Source organism: Eulemur rufifrons, chromosome 27 (assembly GCF_041146395.1).
Source record: "Eulemur rufifrons isolate Redbay chromosome 27, OSU_ERuf_1, whole genome shotgun sequence".
NCBI lineage: Eukaryota > Metazoa > Chordata > Mammalia > Primates > Lemuridae > Eulemur > Eulemur rufifrons.
The window spans coordinates 14,957,861-14,981,737 of NC_091009.1; the positions used below are offsets into that span (position 1 = coordinate 14,957,861).

The window sequence follows — 23,877 nt, forward strand, 5'->3', positions numbered from 1 at the left end:
ACTAAACAAATATTTGGTCATTTTAATGTACTAGATACAGGGTTAAGGATTCAGTATACAATGATTAAAAAAAAAAAAAACAACCAGATATGGTCCCGGCCATAGATTTAAACCCTGATGTAGAGACAGAATAAGGAAAGAAGAGGTAATGGTTACAAGCATGGGCTGGGGAGTAAGACTGTCTGCATCCCTATGGTATGCCAGGGAGTAAGTCAAGCCACAGAAAAACATAGCACAATTTCTTGGGGACTTCAATTTATCTGAAAGATTTGGACAATGTAAGTTATTGTTATTGGCTACTGATCACTGGTTACATTTATAATTATTATGTAACATATGCTATGGTAAATGTTCTATATGCATGATCTCATAGAATGGTAGTATAATAGTATCTTGTAGTCACACTGCCCAGGTTCAAACCAAGCTCTGTCACTTCCTAGCTGTGTAATCTTAAGTGAACCACTTCTCCAGTTTTTGAAGTAAGACAGAGAAAATAAAAATACCTACCTCATTGAGATGTTTTGAGGATTAAATGAAATAAAAGAAGTAAAACACTTAGAACTATTCCTTGGTAAGTAAGCCCTCAAAAAATGCCATTACTGTCATAGTCATTATCACAATTTATAGCTATTATTACTCCCCCCAACAATTCTAAAAGGTAAATGTTATTATCCTTATTCTATAAATTAGGAAACTGAAATTTAAAGAATTCACACTAATCAATTCTAAATAGAACATAAAGTTTTTCATAATTCTTAACAATAAAATATATCTTAAGAGAAATTTCAAATATGCAGCAGTTCTATGTGGACTTGTTGCCATACTTCCAAAGTATGTATTCAATCTCCTGTGACTTAAATTAAACTCTAGTGGAAAAGACTGAGAGAAAATAAAATAATTCATGATAAAACCCAAGTTCCTTTGTATAGCATATATAGGGTACCACAGCTTTCCACTTTACACTTTATGATACAATAAATCTAGATTACTTTTAGTTCCTTACTATTTTGCCCTTCAGTATCTTTATTCTGGGTCTTTCTTTCAACCTAGAATAACCGTCTGGTTAACTCCCTATATATATATATATATATATATATATATATATTTTTTTTTTTTTTTTTTCCTTCTTCTTTTTTTTTTTTTTTGAGACAGAGTCTTGCTCTATTGCCCAGGCTGGAGTGACGTAGCATCAGCCTAGGTCACAGCAACCTCAAATTCCTGGGCTCAAGCGATCCTCCTGCCTCAGCCTCCTGAGGAGCTGGGATTACAGGTGTGTGCCACCATGCCCAGCTAATTTTTTCTATTTTTAGTAGAGACAGGGTCTCACTATTGCTCAGGCTGGTCTTGAACTCCTGAGCTCAAACGATCCACCCTCCTCGGCCTCCCAAAGTGCTAGGATTACAGGCATGAGCCACCGTGCCTGGCCCCCCTTCTTGTATTTTAAAACTCAGTAACTGCTATAAGAGAGTCTTGGCTAGGCCAAGTACTCCCGGCGCATCACAGCACTACAATGAAGTTACTTGTATACACATTTCCTCTACTACACACTGTTCTATTCAACCAGGTATATCCAGTGCCTAACATAGTATCTGCCATACTACAAGTTGCTCAAATATAATTTTGTACTAAACAGTCTCTCAATAATAGAACAAGGCCCCAAAAATTCAAGGGTCTGACAATACTTTTAAAAGTCTTCCAGGAAAACAATCTGAAAGGTTTTTCATCTGAGAATTAGGAATAACATACTTTCTTTCAACTTCAAAGAATCTATCATTTTAAACAATTAGAAATACAGGATCATTTATTTGGCTCTCTCAAATTCAGATTTTGTTTTCATCACAGTGGCATCTATATAGTTATAGACAGAACTCTAAATATTTCTACAGAAGCACAAAATCTGAAACTTCAAACAGAACGTAAGTTCAACAACCCAAATGAATTAAACAAGAAATTCAGATTAAGCCATAAACAACCAGAAACCTATTTCCTCTCATTTGAATCTTTACATTGGACAAAGTACGCCAAAACAATGGTTTTCAACCCCATTGGACCCAATGCTGTTTTTAAAAACAATTCATTTTTTGCAACAACCCTGTACCTTCCTGAAACAAAATACAAAGATAATACAAACTATTTAACATATTAAAAAATAAATACCTCACAGGTAATAGAGAAGATAAAAAGAAAGCAATTTTTAATAAAATTAGTATCTTAATATACAAATGCTCAGATAAAACTATTCTAGGAGACATACTGAATTAATCAGAAGCTTGCACATATGGTTAAGAGAAGGTTAAAAGAATTCCAAATAAGGTGGAAATAAAAATGAAAGCAAAAACATGAGTAGATACTAGAATTAAAACTAGTGTTAATGTAAGGTAATAGCAGACCAGACTTATTTGGAAATGGTAAGAATAAGAAAAAAATAACTTTGACATAGGGACAACATAAGATAAAGTACAAAGAGGTGATGTAAAGAAACCAAAGATGTCAAAAGAATGAGAAGATAAACCACAAAATGGGAGAAAATATTTATAAAAGATATATTTGATAAAGGACCGTTATCCAAAATACACAAAGAACTCTTAAAACTCAACAATAAGAAAACAAATAACTTGATTAAAAAATGAGTCAAAGACCTTACCAGACACATCACCAAATATACAGATGGCAACAAAGCATATGAAAAGATGCTCCACATAAAAAATAGATTTCATCAGGGAAATGCAAGTTAAAAAACAACAGTGATATACCATGATACTATTAGAATGGCCAAAATCCAGAACACTGACAAAATCAAAAGCTATGAGGATGTGGAGTATCAGGAACCGCACTGTTGGTGGGAATGCAAAATGGTACAGCCACTTTACTTTGGAAGACAGTTGGGCAGTTTCTCACAAAGCTAAACATATTCTTATCATATGATCCACATGACTCCTAGGTGTTTACTCAATTGAGCTGGAAACTTATGTCTACACAAAAACCTGCACATGAATGTTATATTAGCTTTATTTATTGTCACTACAAACTGGAAGCAACTAAGATGTCCTTCAATATGTGAATGGAAAAATAATCTGTAGTACGTCCAGGCAATGGACTATTATTCAGCACTAAAAAGAAATGAGCTATCAAACCACAAAAAGACATGGAAGAACCCTAAATCATATTACTACATGAAAGAAGCCAATCTGAAATGACTACATACTAAATCATATGACATTCTAGAAAAGAAAGAACTATGGAGACAGTACAAAGATCAGTGGTTGCCAGGACTGGAGGGGAGGAAAGGGAATGAACAGGTAGAGCTGAGACGATTCTCAGGATAGTGAAAAATACTCTCTGTATGATACCATAATGGTGGATCATTTCACACTGGTCCAAACACACAATGCACAACACCAAGAATGAAACTTAATGTAAACTATGGGCTTTGGGTGATTATGATACATCAGTGTAAGTTCACCAATTATGACAAATGTACCACTCTGGTGGGGGATGCTGATAATGGGGGAGGCTATGTATATGTGGCAACAAGGGGTATAAGGGAAATCTCTATATCTTCCTCTCAATTTTGCTGTGAACCTGGAACGGAACGGAACAAAACGAAAACGAAAGGAAAGGAAGAGAACAAAGGTGTGACTATATCCTTTGACAGGTGATAGGGAATAAAAATTAGATTGGAAAAAGAAACAGTGCTTTATATAATGTTAAAAAAAATAAATAAATTTAAACTAGGGAGAAACAACGTTCAACTTCCTAACTTGGAGTAGGTAGATAATATGGGAGATGGATATATTGATTAACTCAAACAGCTAGCAACAATATTTTAAGATACTGTCTGATTTAACTAAATAAAGGATTCTATAAATTATTATGGTACAAGTAGAATATTCTCTACTTCCAGGTGGTCTCTTTTTAATTTAAAAATAAAAGATATTCAAAAGTCAAACCCGATATTCCCACCAAAGAAACATTATTTAGCCCATACTTTCACAATTTTATCTAGACAGTTCTTTTTCTTGATTATTTTCCTGAGTAAAGAAATGGGGGCTGTATTATAATCAAATAATTTAACAAAATTAAACCTGATACAGATCATATAGAGTCTATGGCAGATTATTTTATTAATAGTCCCCAATGAATCACACACCTCTTGGCACCTGCACCCTTGTGAACTCCCTTCACATACTAACCTTAGGCGTGGCCATCTGACTTACTTCACCAAATGTGATGCGGGGACTTAATAAGTGCTTGTGCATTTAGGCTTGCCCTTTTGTAACACCATCAACACATCATGGAGCTGAGGATGAGAGACCAGTTGGAAAGAGAGACCCAGTTTTCCCTGCCATCACAGCCATCCCAGCTGAGGGCCCCTGCATTTGAGTGAAGTCATCTTAGACCACTTAGGGTCAGGCTCAAGTTGACCTAGATAGTCTAGAAAATCTTTGAACAAAATCTTTGGATATTTTGAGCAAAAGAACATGATCCAACTTAGATTTTAACAGGTTCCACCTGGCTGTTACGTTAAGCATCAATTCTCTTACTAGTAGGCAACAGTGAAGATGGTAAGATGTGATCAGACTCTGATTAACAGCATTTGTCAGCAGACTGCACGTTGAGTGAAAAAAAAGAAGAATTAAAGATGATTCCGGGGTTCTCAGCCTAAGAAGCTGGAACAGTGGATTTGCCATGTACTAACATGGGGAAGACAACAGAATTAGGTTTAGGGGAAAGAGTCCACTTTGGTACAACAATGCTTGGCATGTTACAGTATTTGCTATTATTTTTTATAATGATAAGTCTGAGATGATTACAGTAGTCTCTCTCCCATTATCCAAGGTTTTGCTTTCCGAGGTTTTGCTTTCTGCAGTTTCAGTTACATGTGGTCGACCGCAATCTGAAAATATTAAATGGAAAATTCCAGAAATAAACAATTCATAAGTTTTAAATTGCAAGTTGTTCTGAGGAGCACGATGAAATCTCACACCACCCCACTCTGTCCTGCCCAGGACGTGAATCATCTCTTTATTCAGCTTGTCCATGCTGTCTATGCTACCTACCCATTACTCACTGAGTAGCCATCCCGGTTATCAGATCAACTGTCGCTCAACAGCAGTGCTTGTGTTCAAGTAACCCTTATTTTATATAATGATGACCCCAAACTGCAAAAGTAGTGATGCTGGCATATTGTTATAATTGTCTATTTTATTATTGTTGTTGTTGATCTCTTACTGTTCCTAATTTATAAACTAAACTTTATCATAGGTATGTGTATATAGGATATATAGCCTCCACTGGAGGTCTCAGAACATATTCCCCTGAGGATAAGGGAGAAACTACTGTACTAGCCATCCAAGACAATGTAATTAATTGGCAGTTTGCTAAAGAGTTTGGGGTTTACAGAAAAGACTGGGAGTGTAGACATCCATCTGGGAGTCATCAGCATACAGATATTAGTTAAAGCCCATGAGATAGGATGACATCACCAAAGGAATGAGTGTAGAAGTACAGAAGCCTGAGAAATTAAAATATTTAGACACTAGATAGAGAATCAATGTCCAAAGAGGTAGGAGGTAAATTTGTTAAACATGGTGTCCAGCCAAATAAAGAGCTTCAAGAAAAGAGGGCAGAATCAATAAATACTGCAGATGCATAAAGTGAAATGAGGCCTGAGAACTGATCACTGGATTTAGGAATGTGGAAGTCATGGAGGATCTTACGAACAATTTTGAGAAGTGGGAGCATAAGCCTATGGACTGACTTCAATAGAGAACGAGAGGAAAGGAACTGAGACTAAAGCTGAATTTAGACAACTTTGTCCAGGAAAGAAAAGAGGTAGTAGCTGGAAAGAGATGTGATAGCCAAAAGGGTTTTTAAGATGAGACACATAACAATGTGTTTTTTATAGCATGGGACAAAATAACAATATAGGGTCCAACTGCTTGTCTGGGCTTCAACAACACCACAAAAAAAAAAAAAAAAAAAAAAAAACCCACAAAAAAAAAAAAAAAACACGCATAGGAAAGATCCAATAGAGGAAAAAAATGGGTGAAGACAGTCTCATGAAGGCCAAAGGGAATTGTTTAAATATTATACATGTTTAAAAGGAAACAAAAGAAGTCCCTGAATAGAATAAAATTAAAAGTAAATACAGAGAGAAGGAAAGACAACTAATAATTATTGGGGGCCTACTAAATGACAAGTGAAGTACATAAACCATTCTGGTTCTAATTTTCATAGCAACCTGAGATAACAATTTTCCCAGTTTTCTAAATCCACAACAATGGAGAGATTATAGGCAACGTGGCCCAAAACCATAGAGATAGTAAGTGCTAGGACTGGGATTCAAATCCAGGTACAGTATCAGAATTCTGTAGCCCAACAAACTTTTTCCACTCATCATTTCATGATGCATGACAGACCTCAATTTTCAACAGATCACACATTCAAAGCTAATGTGTGAATATCTTATTGCTTATGATTTATTCAGAGTTCACATTTTTAACAACATAAGATCCACCCCCACATCCCCTTTCCCTTAAACTTGAAGAACTCTTCTCCAGGAAATCCTCCTAGTTTTAGATGCTAACACAAGTTCTTTCCCAGGAGGTCTCTCTCTAGTTGTTTTTCCCACTTTCTCTTCCTTGTCAACATAAAGCAAAACAAAAATCCTAATTTTAGAAATTTTCAATTAATAAGACAAACCAAATAACACAGGTTAACTTCTCACGTGAAGTATACTAGAGAAATAAACACACAGAGACTTCAATAGTAATTTGTACAGTGTTCCTTGAAGTGACTCTTAATCATCAATACATGTAATTTTCACTATGGCTTAGGGCCAACACTTGATCACAGAAAAAGTTCCTGACTACTACATGATGATTTAAAAAAAAATGGGGTGGGGGAAGACAAATCTTCATGCTATACAACTTTCTTAGGTAGAATCTAAGATATAAAGTAAAATCAAATTCTATATAACCCTCTCATCTTCCTCCTCAAAAGCAAAGATATAGACTAGCTTCTTTGTGATTCCAACATCACTCAAAATCCAGATTTTCAGTTCTTCTCTGTTAAATAAGAAAAAAAATTATACCCTCTGAAGTTACTAAATGTGCAGTAGACAACATTTACAACTCTGTATTATACCAGTGAGATCAAATTACCAGTTCACTTGGGCGACTAACCCCAACAAGTAAAGAGCTCATATCAAATCTGATTTATGTCAATTATAAAAGAAAATAATTGAAGAAATAATGACCAAATGTTTTCCAAATCTCACGAAAATTATAAAACCACAGATCTAAGAAGCACTCTGGAAGGCTGAGGCAGGAGGATGACTTAAGGCCAGGAGTTCAAGACCAGCCTGGTCAACACAGCAAGAGACTCTGTTTCTACCCCCCTCCAAAAATAAAACATTTTTTAAAAATTAGCTGGGCATGGTGGTGTGCACCTATAGTCCCAGCTACTCAGGAGGCTAAGCCAAGAGGATCACTTGAGCCCAGGAGTTTGAAGTTGCAGTGAGCTACGATAGCACCACTACACTCAAGCCTAGGCGACAGAGGAAGATCTTGTCGTTTTATCTCAAAAAACCCACAAAGAAATAGTGAAATTAATTTTACTAATTATTTTATTCAACCTAACATATCCAAAAGCATTTCAACATGTAGTCAATATAAAAATTATTAAACATTTAAAATTCATTTTTTCATACTGAATTGTCAAAATCTAGTGTGTGTTTTATAATTATAGCACCTCTCTCAATTCAGGAGCTTAGTTTCCATTGGAAATACCTGATCTATACATTTCATAAAAAAAAAAAAAATTTACTGTTTTTTGAAAAGCTAGATTTATATACCCAAACTGTTCCAAACATACTTTAAAAGTTTTCTAATAACTCAATCAACTATAAATTTTTTTAGGTTCAAATTAAGTAAAATTTAAAATTCAATTCCTCAGGGCTTAATAGCCACAGGTAGCTAGTAGCTACTAGGACAGCGCAGGTCTAACTATTCATGAGAAGATCATTTATTGTAACAATATGAGAGAGAAAAGATTACATGAAGACTTTTAACTCCTAAAACCACAACAATTTGTTGGGGGGGGGGGCGGACCTCCAGAGCAACCACCTAGTTTACTGATATAAACAGTTGTAGAACAGAAGACAGAATTTACCACTGACTCCTTCAGCAAGGGGTTATTATATCTTAGACACTATTCTAGGATTGCAGGCCCTGGGATACAGCAGTAAAGAAAGTACAGAAGAAGGTTCTTACTCTCATGGAATTTATATTCTTGATCAGAGGTTGTGGGAGGAGATAATAAGTTAAAATAAAATCATCTAGTGGGGTCATAGCCTGAAACTGACTGGGATTGAGGCTGGTGAAGACTCTCTAGGAAAAGCCAGATCCATCCTTAGAAGAGTTTGGTCCTGGCCCAAGCTGTAGGACCTAGCAGTTAGATGTACAGCAACCAAAGTACCCTGTAACCAGCTCTCAGGGAATCTACACTTGGCCCTTCTGAAGGTTATTCCACTTGTCCCGCCTTGGCCAGCACAAGCAGAAAAATTCCACAAGAACCTGAGAATGCAGACCAGCTAGCAGAGCAGCTAGCTTTTTTCAGCATCTTATCACTTAACATACTACTTAACACCCAAGGTATTTTATATTGCATTAAGTAGAATTAAATAATTCAAGCCTTGTTTAACTCTGCTGTTTGACCTTTGGTCTTTCTGAGCTTCAATTTCCTGTATGAAAAGTGAGGGTTAATTATGCCTTTTTTTTGCAGAGTTTATCAGTGAAAACATGCAACACATGTGAATGGATACTGTGAATGCTAAAGCACCATATGAAAAAGAAAAAATAATCCAAGGTTAAAAAAAAAAAGCCTTATAAACATTTTATTTTTCCTGGATTGACCCACATATGATAAACATGTCATAGTTACTACTGATATAGACCTGGGCTGTCCAATATTACAGGCTCTGGCTACATGAGCACTTGACACATGGCTGGTGTGACAAAGAAACCGAATTTTAAATTTCATTTTGTTTAAATGAATTTAAATTTAAACAGCCACATGTGGCTAGTGGCTACCATTATTAGATAGCACAGCTCATGTATCAACACCACTGTTAACATACTGGAGTGAAAGAAGAAAGATTCAAAACCTAACCGACCTTCCTCTACCAACTATTCTCATGTCACCACTTGAAAGGCAAAGGTCAACAGCAATTTATGGTAAATAGGTAAGAAATATACTAAACGAAAAGCCTTCACATAAGACTTGGCTGCACATCAGTTACCGTCTGAGAGAAACAGCACCGATTCATGTTAGGGTACTGGCATAAGAACGTGGCTTTCCACTTCTGCTCTGGATGGCAACAGCACAGAAACAGAAATGTATTGCATTCATCTGTACAGTCTGTCAAATGAATAGAATCCTCATACCAACGACTCTCAACTGTACTTACATGCTCTCTCTGCTTGAGATTCTTTTTAGAAGACCAGCATGTGAATTTTCCTTTTTTTTTTTTTTTTTTTTTTTTTGAGACAGGGTCTCACTCTGTTGCCTGGGCTAGAGTGCAGTGGCCTCATCATAGCTCACTGCAACCTCAAACTCCTGGGCTTGAGCCGTCCTCCTGCCTCAGCCTCCTTTGTAGCTGGGACTACAGGCATGCACTATCACATCCAGCTAATTTTTCTATATTTTGTAGACACAGGGTCTCCCTCTTGCTCAGAACTGGTCTCAAACTCCTGGCCTCAAGCAATCCTCCTGCCTCCGCCTCCCAAAGTGCTAGGATTACAGGCATGAGCCATCAAGCCAGGCCATCCTTTCTATTTTTGAGAAATCTCCCACATTCATAAGGTAGAACCTGCTTCTCACTATAGATCTGCCAGTTTCCCTTGCAGCTAAGGTGCAGACAAAAGATTCAGTCTCCGTCAATGAACACATTTAAACAGGAACTGATGAGAGAAAGTGGGGGCTGTGGCTAACCCATCCTGGACAGCAGCAGCAACTGCATCCCATTTCCACTAGCAGTGGGCCAGCATAAGTGGTGTCAGGGGTCAGGGATACACGTAAGATAGAATCAGGGTTCTGCAGAGTGTCTTCACAGGCTGAGTTCTAAGGTGTGTTCCGGCCAATACCGCTACTGTGGGAAGCAGAATAATGGCTTCCCCAAAATGTCTACATCCTAATCCCCAGAATCTCTGAAAAATGTTACCTGCAAAGGGACTTTTCTAATGTGATTAAGTTAAAGATTTTGGGAAAGGGGGATTATACTGGATTATCTGGGTGTGCCAGATGTAATGGCAAGGATCCTTATAAGTGAAGAGGGAGGCAGGAGAGTCAGAGAAGTGATCATGGAAGCAGAAGGTAGAGTGATGTGATTACTGGCTTTGAAGATGGAAGAGGACCATGAGCCAAGAAATGCAGGCAGTCTCAAAAGCTGGAAAGGGCAAGAAAAAGGACTGTCCAGAAGAAACAGCACCTTGATTTTTAGCCCAGTGGGACCCATTTTGGACTTTTGACCTCCAGAACTGTAAGGTAACACGTGTGTTATTTTAACCCACCATGTTGGTGGTGGTAATTTATTATAGCACTAACAGGAATCTAATACAGCTATTAAACTTAGGTCTCTAGCCCTTTCATGCTTAAGTGAGTCGGAGTTGTTTCTGTTCCTTACAACTAAGAACCTAACTGACACACTCTCCATGTTCTCCCATCCTTATACCTATAGTATATTAGCATTTTCTTAAAAAGGCCTGAAACAGTTTTCCTTCTTTTCATTGCTTAAATCAAGTGTTCTTGGTTTTGTTTATATCACAACAAAGAAAATTACTGATTATTCGTAATCTACCACTCCTTGAAAACTGAGATATGTCAATTATTCCTGAGAAATTCATGTAATTCAAAATGTTCACAATAAGTACAATCCCATACATTATTAGTCAACATTTACTGAGCGTCAGTATGGTTCTAAGGTTGTACCAAAATAATTAAGAGAGAGCCCTTCTCTCAAATGCCAACATGGGAACAAAACAGTGAAAATATACAAAAGTAATGTGACCAATGAAAGTAGACTGAGAATAAACAGAAACATTTAGTCATTTACCTGATAAAATTCTAAGATGACTGAAAGAAAACCTTTTTGGAAGAAGGGATTTTAAGGACAATGTGAAGTCTCATGAAAGAAAAAAGTTAAGAATGTTAGGACTGTGAGATGGTCTTAGATAGACTGTAGGGAAAAGTTGCCCCTTTTCCTGAGTTAACCACAGTCTTGCTGTCTCAATCTCAAGTGACAATATGCTTAAAAACAAAAAAAGTAAATTCAAAGATGTTAGGCCACATATAAAAGGACAGCTTTAATAATCTGTTACTTAAAAAAAAAACACACTGAATTTTCCTTTTGAAGCAAGTTATCACCTAAGATTTAAATTTCATACTTGCAAAATTATAATCCTAAGTGTCAGAAGCTGACACCTCAACATCTCTGTAATAACTCTACCACGTCAATGAGAAAAATGGAACCCCAATCTTCCATAGCTACATTACTCCCCAAAACTGGCAAGTCATTCTCTGCTTGTACTATTAGCCCTGGTAATTCAGAATTATTTTCCCTCATAATAGCTGGTTCTCAATATTCCCAAAGGTCCTAAGAAATAGACTATATCTAAGTAGCAATAATAAAAATAGAAACTGCAGAAAGAACAGCTATAATGAGGAAGATGTAGAAGGTCAACTAGTCAACAACATAATTCAAAGCAGTCTAAATCAATTTATTTCAAATATAAAAGAAAAATAACTTTCCTTTAAACTCCCCTCAGTGAGCTTTCTGACAAAACTACCCTGCCCTCTTCCCCTTATTATTCACAAAAAATAAGTACATTAGGAAGGTTGAGATTGGTAAGAAAGGTCTGTTCAGATGATATATAATTATGTATATTAGACTATATACTATTTTCTATAAATATATAATAAATACATTAAAAAAAAACCTGGCTTTGCCACTTTTTGTATGACCCCGGGGCTTAACTATTCTGTGCCTATTTGCCTATCTGTAAAACAGAGCAAAAGTGGTATATAACTTATAGGACTGCTGTGAGGATTCAAAGTTAATAAATACACACTATTTGGAATAGTATCTGGCATAAAATAAAGTGTTGGCTATTACTATGATTAATCATGTCAAAAGAACAAACAAGTACCTTCTCTATAAAGTTATCACTCCTCACTGCTACTCTATGCAAGACCCAATGTCAAGACTGAAAAAACAAAAGGTATGTCAGTATCTGCCGGATTACATGTGGGAGGACCCTGACCCATATGCCAGAAAGTCTAAGGGCATAATTGTCAAGAAGCCTTTCAAACAATAGGTCAAAATGATTCCTAAAAACATTATTTATAAAATCATAAAATAACAACATACCAAAAGAATTTAAACTTAAGTGTATTAGCTCAGATTCTCCTTCAAAGTTTCTCAAAGATTTATACTAAAGGGTTCACCTACATGGCCACATCACGATATACTGCACACCTCTCCCAAATGCAATACAAAAACAAGTAAATCCTCATACAAAGTAACGCAATTCCCTATTAGCACTTGAGAGAGAATTACTCATGGTGACACATTTTTGAGAGCTACTATCACTTCTAACTTCACACCAGCTGCCAAAAACAGTGGAAAGACTAATGGTTATTTCAGGTATAAAGAAACAGTGAAGGTAACCAATAGAAAAGCAGAAAACTTGAGGGTTATTGTGGTATAATATGAAATACAGATGGCTCTCTGTGCCTGCAGGTTCTGCATATATGGATTCAACCAACTGTGGACCAAACACATTTGGAAAAAAATAAAAAAACAGTTAAAAAAAATAACACAAATTTAAAAATACAGTATAACAACTATTTACATCGCATTTACATTGTATTAGGTATCATAAGTAATCCAGACATGATTTAAAGTATAAGAGAAGATGTGTGTAGGTTATGAGCAAATTTTCCATAAGGGACTTGAGCATCTGCAGATTTTGGTATCCATGGGTCCTGGAACCAATCTCCTGTGGATACCAAGGCACTATTGTATATATACATCTTCTCATGTAATTCTCCCAGTAATTCTATCATTGTCATTTTGCAGATAGCAAAACTAAAACTAGAGGGATTCAAGGTCCCATTGCCAGCACACAGCTGGGATCTGAACTCAGGACAACTTAAACACAAATTAGGCCATTCTTTTTTTTTTTGAGACAGAGTCTCATTCTGTTGCCCGGGCTAGAGTGCCATGGCCGTGGCATCAGCCTAGCTCACAGCAACCTCAAACTCCTGGGCTCAAGCGATCCTACTGCTTCAGCCTTTCGGGTAGCTGGGACTACAGGCATATGCCACCATGCCTGGCTAATTTTTTCTATATATTTTTAGTTGTCCAGTTAATTTCTTTCTATTTTTCAGTAGAGATGTGGTCTCACTCTTGCTCAGGCTGGTCTTGAACTCCTGACCTCGAGCAATCCTCCCGCCTCGACCCTCCAGAGTGCTAGGATTACAGGCGTGAGCCATCACGCTCGGCCAGTTGTACTTCTTAAAATGTTCTAGCCTTTTTTCATCAGAAAATAAAACTAATGAGATAAAAGTAGGGGGAGGAAATCTTCATTATTTCAGAAGAAGTACTATAGGCATTATTACATAAATCTTTCTCTTATGTCTATTCCAGTAGGAATGTGTACAAAAAATACCCATTCAAAAATAAACTGTTCCCTTAAGATTAATGACCAGGTTAGTTGAAAGAGAACCTTAGACTCCCAAAAGAAATGCAGAATGAGACAGGAACTAATCAAAATCTCTTTAATTTACATGACCTAACCTAACTGTCAGTCTCACCTGATCATGATGTTTACATCAACCAATCTCTCAATCATTCCTCACATAAAACTTTTTTTTAGAGTTCCTCAAACACACTGCATGGAGGCATTTACTCATTTTGTTCCTCTGTCTGCTATACTCTTCCCTTCTTTTTTCACCTGGCTAACCCTACTCATCCTTTTAAAACTGAACTGAGGTATTCAACCCTCGAAGTTTTCTCTGAATCCCCATGCGGGAAAAGTTTCACTTCCCTCTGTATACTCGTGGCATCCCTTGAAAACATTTAACATAGCCTTTACTACATTACACTAAGATATCTGTGCAACAACTGTCTCCCACAGGAGATCACTACCCTAAGAAACAATAATCAGTTCATTCATTTTAATATTCTCAGAGCCTAGTACTGGCATACAGTAAGTATTCCTAAATGTTTTGCAAAAACAAAAGCATGAAAATTTTATTTAACACTCATTATGTATACCGTGCATTTAAAAAATGCTGAGATAGGGTCTCAATCATACTCAGTATAGCTGCAGAGGTAAGTCACATATAAAAAAAAAGAGATCATTACAGAACTAAAGAATTATAAGGGCTGGGAGTAGTGGCTCACAGCTGTAATCCCAGCACTTTGGGAGGCCAAGGTGGGAGGTTTGCTTGAGGCCAGGAGTTTGAGACCAGCCTGAGCAATGGTGAGACCCTGTCTCTACAAAAAGCAGAAAAATCAGCCAAGCATGATGGTGCACGCCTGTAGTCTCAGCTACTCAGGAAGCTAAGGCAAAAGGATCACTTGAGCCCAGGAGTTTGAGGTTACAGTGAGCTATGATAAGGCCACACTGCACTGCAGCCAGGGTGACAGAGTGAGACCCTGTCAAGAAAAAAAAAAGAAGAAGAAAAGAAGAGAAAAGAAATTATAAGTGCCAAATGACTAAGAGACAGGAAATGCTCCAGGATTCAAAGAATGCAGAAATCACCAGAGTAGACAAGGATGTCTTCACAAAGAAAGTGAAGCTTAAAATAAGCTGGTGAAGGACGGCATTTTCTATATGGAAAATGGTATGGGAAGAGAGATTTCAGCAGGAATGGATATGCCATGTTTAAAAGACAATGAGCAGATTACTCTGGCTAAGGCAGTTGGTTCTTATCAAAGGGTAAGGAGATACCACACAGCAGAGGTAGATAAGGGTAATTTTATAGAAGGCCAAAAATAACACATTAAAGAATTTAAGGAAGTGAAAGCCATATAAATGCTTTTTTCAGGACTATTTATATAGAAGCAATGCAAAAGATTAATTGGCAGGGGGACAGGTGGTAAGGAGCCTGAAAAAAAAAAAAAAAACCCAGAATTTGTTAAACACATGTAAATCTTTGTTATTTTTATTTTAACACTGAACTTTGTTATTTTAACATAGCAATTTTATGAGACCAATGTTCCATTTTCCAGATAAAGAAATCAAGACCCTAGAGATGCTCTTAGTCCAAAAACAGAGAAAGTAGCGGCCGGGTTTAAAGCTCAAAGTCAATGCTTTCTTCTTGTTACTCGCAAAAAATGCAGACAAAGTAACAGTTGGAAGAGTATTTCAATAGCATAGTACAGTGAGCGTAATCAGAATCATGGAATCCCAGTGTGGAAAATTTCCCATAAGGCCCCTGTGCATGTATCATAGATGGTATGAACTATGTGGTAATTGAATACTTACTTGTGAGCCTAGTAAAACTACTTATTTTTATCCCCAGGGACCTGGGCTATACCATGGCCCAAACTGAATGTTTCCGAGTGGGATGGAAGGATAGATATGAATGGGGGGAAGGAGAAAGAGAAGGAAAACAAATATGTGAGTGTGAGAGAGAAAGGAAAATAGTCGGTGAATGAACTTGGCCATTATGAGGTCTTTGGCACCTTTGGAAATATTAATCCCAGTAAAGTACTGGGGAAAATAACTAGATCATAAGGGAGTAAGGAAAAGTAGATGGTAAATAAAACAAAAAACATAGTATAGGGCGAACTTGAAACAGGTAGCCAAAAAACAACAACAACAAAAAAGACAGAACTTAAACAGAAAAGGATGTTTAAAGAAAATTGAGATTGGCTCACAGAAGAGAAGCCTAATAAAGGGAATAATTTAAAAGACTAAAAGAGAGGAGCACAACTGAAATAAGCTGGAGGAATGGCATACAATCAAGAGCACAGGTAAAGGAAGGGATTCTGTAGGAACCTACCTGACCAAATTGCTTTTCTCTTTTTGAGGCTTATACCAGCCATCAAATCTTCAGAACTACCACTTCCACATCTCTACTTCTCTATCCATAAACCTGCCTTACGTAAGAAAATCCTCGATCTGGTCAGAATACCAATGCCATGTTTAAATGAGAGTGAATGAAATTTTTAAAAATGTATTTGGAATAAAGGAGCCATGAGTTTTTCCTCCTGCCTGAAATGTCAATTTGCCCAATATCCACTTTTAAAAGTCCCATCCGTCTTTCAATACCCAGACCAAATCTTACCTCAAAGATGCCCCTCCTCACCCACCTCCACTCTGTTGGAATAAACTCCTTGCCTATACTCATGGAGTACTTTTGTTTCTCTCTCTTAGCGCTTACCAGTTTACATGCTATTACAGTTACTTAAATATCTTTCTCCAATATCTTTGAACTTGCCAAAGGCAACCCCTGCGTTTATGCTCTACACATACTAAGCATTCAATAATTGCCAGTAAAATAAAACACAAATTTAAAAATGTTTTAAATGTACAAGTGTTTATGATAAAGTCTGAACATGGTAATTAGCCTATTACTACCTAAGAGAAAACTTACAAGAAAATCTTAAAAAATAATCTGTGGATTAGAAGAAGAGAAAAGAAGCAAATGAAAAAATATCCCATTCTATGCATATAAAATATATCTTTCCTATATATATAATCTGAATCAGCAGTTCTCAACTGGGAGTGAATTTTGTACCTCCAAGGAACTTTTGGTAATGTGTACAGGTATTTCTATTTGTCACAAATGAAGGAATGATACTAGCATCTTAATGGATAGAGGCCAGGAATACTGCCAAATATCCTACAACGCTCAAGACACTCTCCCACCTCCAACAAGAATTATCTGGCCCGAAATGTCAGTAAGTACAACAGTTGAGAAATCCCATAGGTTTTTTTTGAGACAGAGTCTCACTCTGTCACATGGGCTAGAGTGCTATGGCATCAGCCTAGCTCACAACAACCTCAAATTTCTGGGCTCATACGATCCTCTTGCCTCAGCCTCCCGAGTAGCTGGGATTACAGGCGTGTACCACCACATCCAGCTAATTTTTACTATTTTTAGTAGAGACAGGGTCTCACTCTTGCTCAGGCTGGTTTCAACTCCTGAGCTCGAGCGATCCTCCCATCTCAGCCTCCCAGAGTGCTAGGATTATAGGCGAGAACCACGGCACCTGGCCAAGAAATCCTATTCTAAATGAAGCAGATAAGAAAAAAAAACCCAAAGTTGCTAAATAATCTATCTAAGATTCCTAAAGTTTTCTTAAACAGTTAGTAGTAGAGTCACCTCCTCTTCCTACTGACTAAAAATTGAGTCTAAAGGAGACTAAAAACAACCTTCCTAAGCAGCTCCATTTACATGCTAACAAGAAACGAATTGGTTAACAAGTTCTCACTTACCATGTGACACATTTGCCAAAACTCCCATCCCTATATTTTCCTGTAATGGCTGATCAGCCCTTCTGAGTTACAATCTCCCAGACCACTGATAAGTCTATTCACAATAACACAGCAAGTAAATTAAAATACAGCTTGATTGCAAAACTTAAATATGTGATGACCATCTGCCAACACACCTACATACAGATGAACAATCCACTATCTACGAGACATCTGCTTAATAATTTATTCTCTGAACAAGATCTATCAGTTAAACTAACCCACCTAAAGCTGGAGGCTGCAAATAATTTTTCTCCAGTATAAAACAAACCAGCCCTTTTAAAATCTGAACCATTCTCCACTGCAAAACTGCCTCATAAGAAACTTGCTGTACTAATGGGTTCAAATCTTACTATAACATATCCATTAAAAACAAACAAACAAAAAAAGCCCTCAGCAATTGCTTTATACGATGAAGGTAGAAGACAGCAGCTGTTAGAAAGCAAAGAAATGAGACATAGGCTAGAACAGGAAGTATACATTTTGAATTCAACTGAAATCACAAGGAAAAAAGAAATTATTAATTTAATAACTAATTTAAATAATTTAACTAGTCAATATCCAAGCAGGTAATATGCTACTAACACTATTATAAAGACCTATAAGCCTCAAAAAACAGTCACTCGCTTCAAGTAATTTACCACACTTGGTAAATTAGCCATGTTCAGCTGATATTCTGGGATAAAAGCTACTTTACATCCTATAAAGCTGCAGTCCCCAACCCTCAAGCCATAGAGCTCTGCTGGCCCCTGCCACCACCACCAACCCCCCCCCCCCGCCGCACCCCCCCCAGAAAAATGTCTTCCATGAAACTGGTCCCTAGTGCCAAAAAGGTTAGGGACCGCTGCTGTAAAGGATGTGCATGGTGGGGAGGGGCAGATGGGCAGGTGGATGAAGACGTCGTGGACTACATGGATTAAAATCAGCATGTGCTGTAGGACTTCTTGAAGCTTCTGGTGACAGTGACATTACTAGATCCTTCTAGAACCTGAAACCCATCCTACTTAGTTATATATTCCTCCCAATGCTCCCATGATCTTTCCTGTTCCCCTCCCCAGGCTAGAAAAAGGCTATTTGCTACTTTATCCACCTTCATCCTTTCTGTCCCAAGATTTACGGTGACACATTTTATCTTACAACATCTTGGATATTTTAATTCCTACTTAAATGACAATCATTTTTCTGCTGTCTCACAAAACAGCCTTTGGCTGTTATATTATTTCTACCTGTGGTCACAAAGTTTCTGACAAAGAAGCATGCCACCGAAATGCAGTCTCTTCACTACAGAGGTATCATGCAAAAATCCAACAATTTCTGGACCTTTCCTGTAAAGAAGTTTAACACCAGGAATCCACTTCAAGTGGATCTCACTAAAACACCTACAGCACAGGAAGAAATTAAGGACAAAAGAAAAACGAGGAAAGTTGGAGGGAGTACAGCATATGAACAGTGTCTCCCAAACGGACAGAAGATGTCATTCAGTGGCATCCGTGTCACCTTTTATAACAGGATTTGACCTGTTTAACTGGTATTCCCTATGGCTATGATTATTCTACTTTCTCATCTTCCAAAACAACTTTGATGACGTCTTCTCTGTCTTGTACTTTAATACTTCCCCCACCCCTGGCTTTTCTGACTTTGATATGTTAATTTCCATATTTCTATTCTTTCAAAATGCTATTCTTTTAAAGCACGGTATTATACTTCACCTACTATCTCATCCGGAGGTGGGGAACCTGCAGACCTGTGGCCACATGTGGCCTTCTGGATCCCTGAGTGCAGCCTTTTGACTGAATCCAAATTTTACAGAACAAATTCTTCTAATAAAGGGATTTGTTCTGTGAAGTTGGGATTTAGTCTAGGGGCTGAACTTGGGGATCTAGAGGGCCACATATGTCCTTGAGGCCACGGGTTCCCCACCACTGAAAGTGTCAAAGTCTTTTAAAATCTTTCATTTCGTCAAAAGAGAAAATACTCCAAATTTTTCTTCAATTTGAGTAATAAATTTCCAATGTTATTCAGGCTAGAAACTCCATATTTAAAACCATTTCTTATATTTACAAAATATAAGAAAGCATTTTCAACTTATTTAGATAGGAGTCTTGTCAGTCTGCTATTACAAAAAAAAAGACACTTTCTAACAACAACAACAAAAATCTCATTATTCTTTCTTATCCAGAATATCACCTTTTTTCCCATACAGAGAATAGGTTTGCTTTCTTTCATCTCTGCTCTATTTCTAGAACTTGAGACTAATTCAGTCCCCTTGATGTTGAATTCCTTCTCTTTCTTGGTCTTACTGAGGTTTCTTACCTCATATCCTCATTTCTCACTCTTTTGAAACTGCCATCTTGCTTCCTGGTTTCCCACCACCCTACCATTCCAATGCCAGAAACCCAGCTCATTTATTCTAAAATATTAAAATTCAGCTGAGACAAAACTAATTTTCATTTACATGAAGGTGTATCTGTAGCTATGCAATTTAAAAAGTGCTCAGTCATGGTCTTCCACCACTGACAAAGACAGGCAAGAAAACTCTTCCTAAAGTCAAGGTCACAAAGAATAACTGCTATACTCCCAACCACATTCATTCAACAATACTCAGCATCCTCCCTGAATTGTCTATAAAAACCAACAGTTCTATTTTCAAAGAAAGTGAACAGAATGCTTCCTGAAGACATTCTCTAGTCTCTCCACAGCAGACTTTAAATGGAATTATTATCTAGAAGAGGAGGAGGGAAATTCAGGCTGGCACAAGGCCTTCTTTATAACCCCCACCTCAGTCCCAGACTTCTGACAGCCCTAAGACTTGCTTTATTTACTTAGGACAGATGTATAAGACTGATACAAGATTGGCTCCCAAGAATCTTTAAGGGACTCCAGGATCTATGTCTCCCCATTTTGCCTGTTCAATTTTAGCTGGAAAATATTTAAACATGTGTTCATTCTTTTTATTTTCTCCCTTCTTCAAAGAACTAAACCCATCTCAAGCTGTACATCACTGATTCCACAACTAAGGATGTCTTCCCTACCACTTCAACTTACACAATATAAGATGCGTTGACACAAAAGATTCTCAAAGCCCACTGACCTTCCCATTGAAAGTACCATCACTCTCCCAACCTCCTTTTCATCCTACCTTTCTAGACTGACTGCCACTACCCTAATTCTGGCCTATGTGTCCACCAATACATTACACAGATTCATTTTCCTAAAACACAGCTATGTACAAGTTAATTCCCTTCTAGCAAATCTTAGATTCTCCATTCTACACATTTTAACTATAAACTATGGAACACGATAGTTAAGACCCTCTTAAATATGGCGACCTTATCAAATAAGCTTTCCCTGACCATTCTGTCTATATAAAACAGTACATCCCCGTCTTACTTTACTTTTCTTCCTAGTACTTGTGACCACCTGATATATATTTAATTGCTCGTGTTTGATTGTGTCCTTCTACTAGAATATACTCTCCCATGTTCACCAGTATTTTCTCAGCAACCTAGAATATAGCAAGTTCTAAGAAGTACGTATTCATGGAAAGAATGGATGAACACAGACATGCAGCTGAGCTTAAGTTAGAACATCTACATTTGAGTTACAGTTTCCACATACCAGCTATACGATCCTCAACAATTTTAACTTCTTTGAGCCCACTTTCCTCATTTGTAAAAGGAAGAGGTCAAACTCTAAACTCTTCCAGCTGTAATCATGCTACATTCTTGTCTAACTGGACCAAATGCCTCTCCGCCCCCAACCTCCCTATTCATGTATCTCTGCTCAGTTTCCTTACATTTGGAATCCCCTCTTCTCAATCCACATCTGTCAGAATACTGTTCATCCTTAAAGCTCATTTTCAGCGTCATTTTCTTCTTAAAGTCTAACATACTGTAAGCCATGTAAGAGAAGGGTGGAGTTCTTACTTTTCTATTCTCAGACATTGGTACAATGCCTACTGTACAGGTGATCAACAAAACAACTGGTGAATCATGAGCATATAAACGAGCAAATGAACAGAGGAAGCCTTTCCTGATTCCCCCAATTGCTCAGGTAATCTCCTGCCTTGGGACCAAACACTTTTATGATACTTATACTATATTCTGTGCCATTGTTAATTTACTTGCCCAACAGACACTAAACCGCAAATTCCTTAAGATTAACCACTACCCTGATGGTTTCTGTATCCCCCTCCAGAACCTGCCACAGATCTTTGTCATAGTTGTATTTATTAAGTTTATCTGATATATTAAACAATACAGGGATAACTGAAGAGAAAAAAGGGCCTCAATATACAGATATTATTTCAACTGCCCTATGGTCACTGGGCATACATGTTGTGCTGAGCTCAGGCATTCAGGCATAGTTCAAAGATCTCATCATTCCCTCCTCTCCATACGCTTAATATGAAACTATCACTGCTCACAAAAGTAGAATAGTCATCTTATGTATCATGTAACTTTACACCTTCTCTTAAAATATCCATATAGAGATCCACACGTTAATACTTCACTGAACAGCTAAACTGACTTTTCTGCTCATTTCAGACTTCTACCCCATCCAATTCCCTCCTCCACAAGGTATGAAACCACTTTTCTTTTTTTTAAACATCTTCCCATAAGGCCTGCCTTTCTTAGTTCTGCTCCTGAGACAAGGAGTTTTAAGGTCTCCTCTTTTCTAAGCAGTAGCAACTCCCCAATTCATCTCAGGCTCTAACACCTTCTTTTTCCCTGCTGTCAAGATTTTTGACCCTTTTACCTCTACCTCCAAGCTCTTATTCTGCTTCCATGTTTCTGGCTGCACAATAGCTGGTGTCTTTCCATTCAATATGCTCTCCCCATCATGTACTAAGTTCCAGTGTCTCTGCATCTTCTTCCTGAAATGGTACATCAATCGCCACCCTCCCCCAACCCCAGACACACACCTCACATACACACACATACACACTGTACCCATGCATCACTCTACCTCCGACATACAAGTTCCTTACACCACTGGTAAAGAATGTACACGACTCTCAGAATGGTATCTTCCGGCACTATACTGATTCTAACCCAGTTTCTTCTGGAGAACCCAACCTCGTCCATAGTACCTCCCCCCTTTCCTCATTTCCCCATCCATTCTCCCTCTTCATTCCCCCCACCACCCCGCGAACTACCTACAGATGACATTATTCCTCAGTACTCCCAACCCGAGAACGAAGAACAAGCTCCAGTTTCCTGCAGTCTCCCCCTCCTCGGTCTCCCACAACACCCCAGGTGTGCAGACTTCCTCCCCGTCCTCTCCTCATGCATCGCTCCAGCCAATCCCACGCCACACCACGATTCCCCCGCCACGGGGATCAGACTTCTCCACACCCACCTCCACTCGGGGTCGCCGCCGCCTCCCCGGGCGCCTCTCCCCACCCCTAGCCAGCGAGCCTGAGACCCCTGACGCGCGCGCGTACACATTCTCACGCTTCCCCAACCTCCCTTCTCGCACCAGGACTGGCCGGCTTCACTGGAGCTCAGCCTGGCCGGCAGGAGCTAGGCACCCGAGCAGGCATGTGTGTGTGCCCGCTCCGCCCCCTCCCGCAGAACCCCTCGCAGCCCCCGCCTCCCAGCCGGGTGAGAAAAGGACGCAGTAACTCCCCCGCCACCCCGGACGTACCACCTCTGTGTCTGTTGCTCCATGCTCCAACCTCGGCCCGCTCCCTCTACATACTGGGCCGGCCTCGGCACTCACCGGAGATACTGCGCGCTCTGCAGGCTCATCCTCCGCCGCCGCGTCTTCCCGCGAAGCCTCCGTGGGTCTCTCAGGCTCCTCGGAGCGGCCCCGCGGCCCCGCGGGTGCTGGCGGCCGCCGCCATCTTCCTCTCCTCCGGCTCCTCCTCGCTCAGCGGGGGAGGGGGGGGTGAATGAGGCGAGGGGGAGGGAGCGGGGAAAGCTGCTCTAGCTGCTGCTCCGGCCCGTGGGGCGCAGGGACACTCCGACCCGGGAGGGGGAGGAGGAGGGCGAAGGAAAGAGGGCGGGGGAACGAGGAGGGAGAAGCAGAGGAAGGAAGTGGGGGTCTCTCTCGCGAGATTTCAGCAGCGCTGGTCCCTCCCGGTGATTTCCGCCTATCGGTAGCGCTCCCTCTTGGGATCAGCAAGCTGCGTGGCCCTTGTGCAGCTGCTGAGCGACCTCTTGGTGGCGTTTGGAGGCTTCCTGCCAATCCACCCCTCTCCTCCCGCGCGAGGGGGTAATCCCAGCCTCACCGGGAACATCGAGCCCAAATCAACCAGGAGTTACACTCAGAGTCTTCCCCCGTCCTTCCACTCCACCCGATTCCTCTCTTCCTTTTT

At 38.9% G+C, this 23,877-nt stretch overlaps 1 protein-coding gene across 20 annotated transcripts in view; it reads right to left on the minus strand.

The window, feature by feature from the left end:
• Window positions 1-23,542, minus strand: part of SMG7 (SMG7 nonsense mediated mRNA decay factor) — a 75,261-nt gene extending 51,719 nt beyond the window's left edge. For 13 of the 20 annotated variants that reach the window (XM_069459609.1, XM_069459605.1, XM_069459607.1 and 10 more), the window contains exon 1: window positions 23,280-23,542. Coding sequence is in view for 6 of the 20 variants with exons in the window: in XM_069459608.1 (XP_069315709.1) it covers window positions 23,280-23,308 (29 nt within the window). In the remaining 14 variants the exon portion in view is untranslated. Of the gene's footprint in view, window positions 1-507; window positions 652-23,279 lie in introns of all 20 variants that reach the window. The other 7 variants (XM_069459606.1, XM_069459597.1, XM_069459602.1 and 4 more) reach the window with 2 other exon arrangements.
• Window positions 23,543-23,877: the final 335 nt, after the last annotated feature.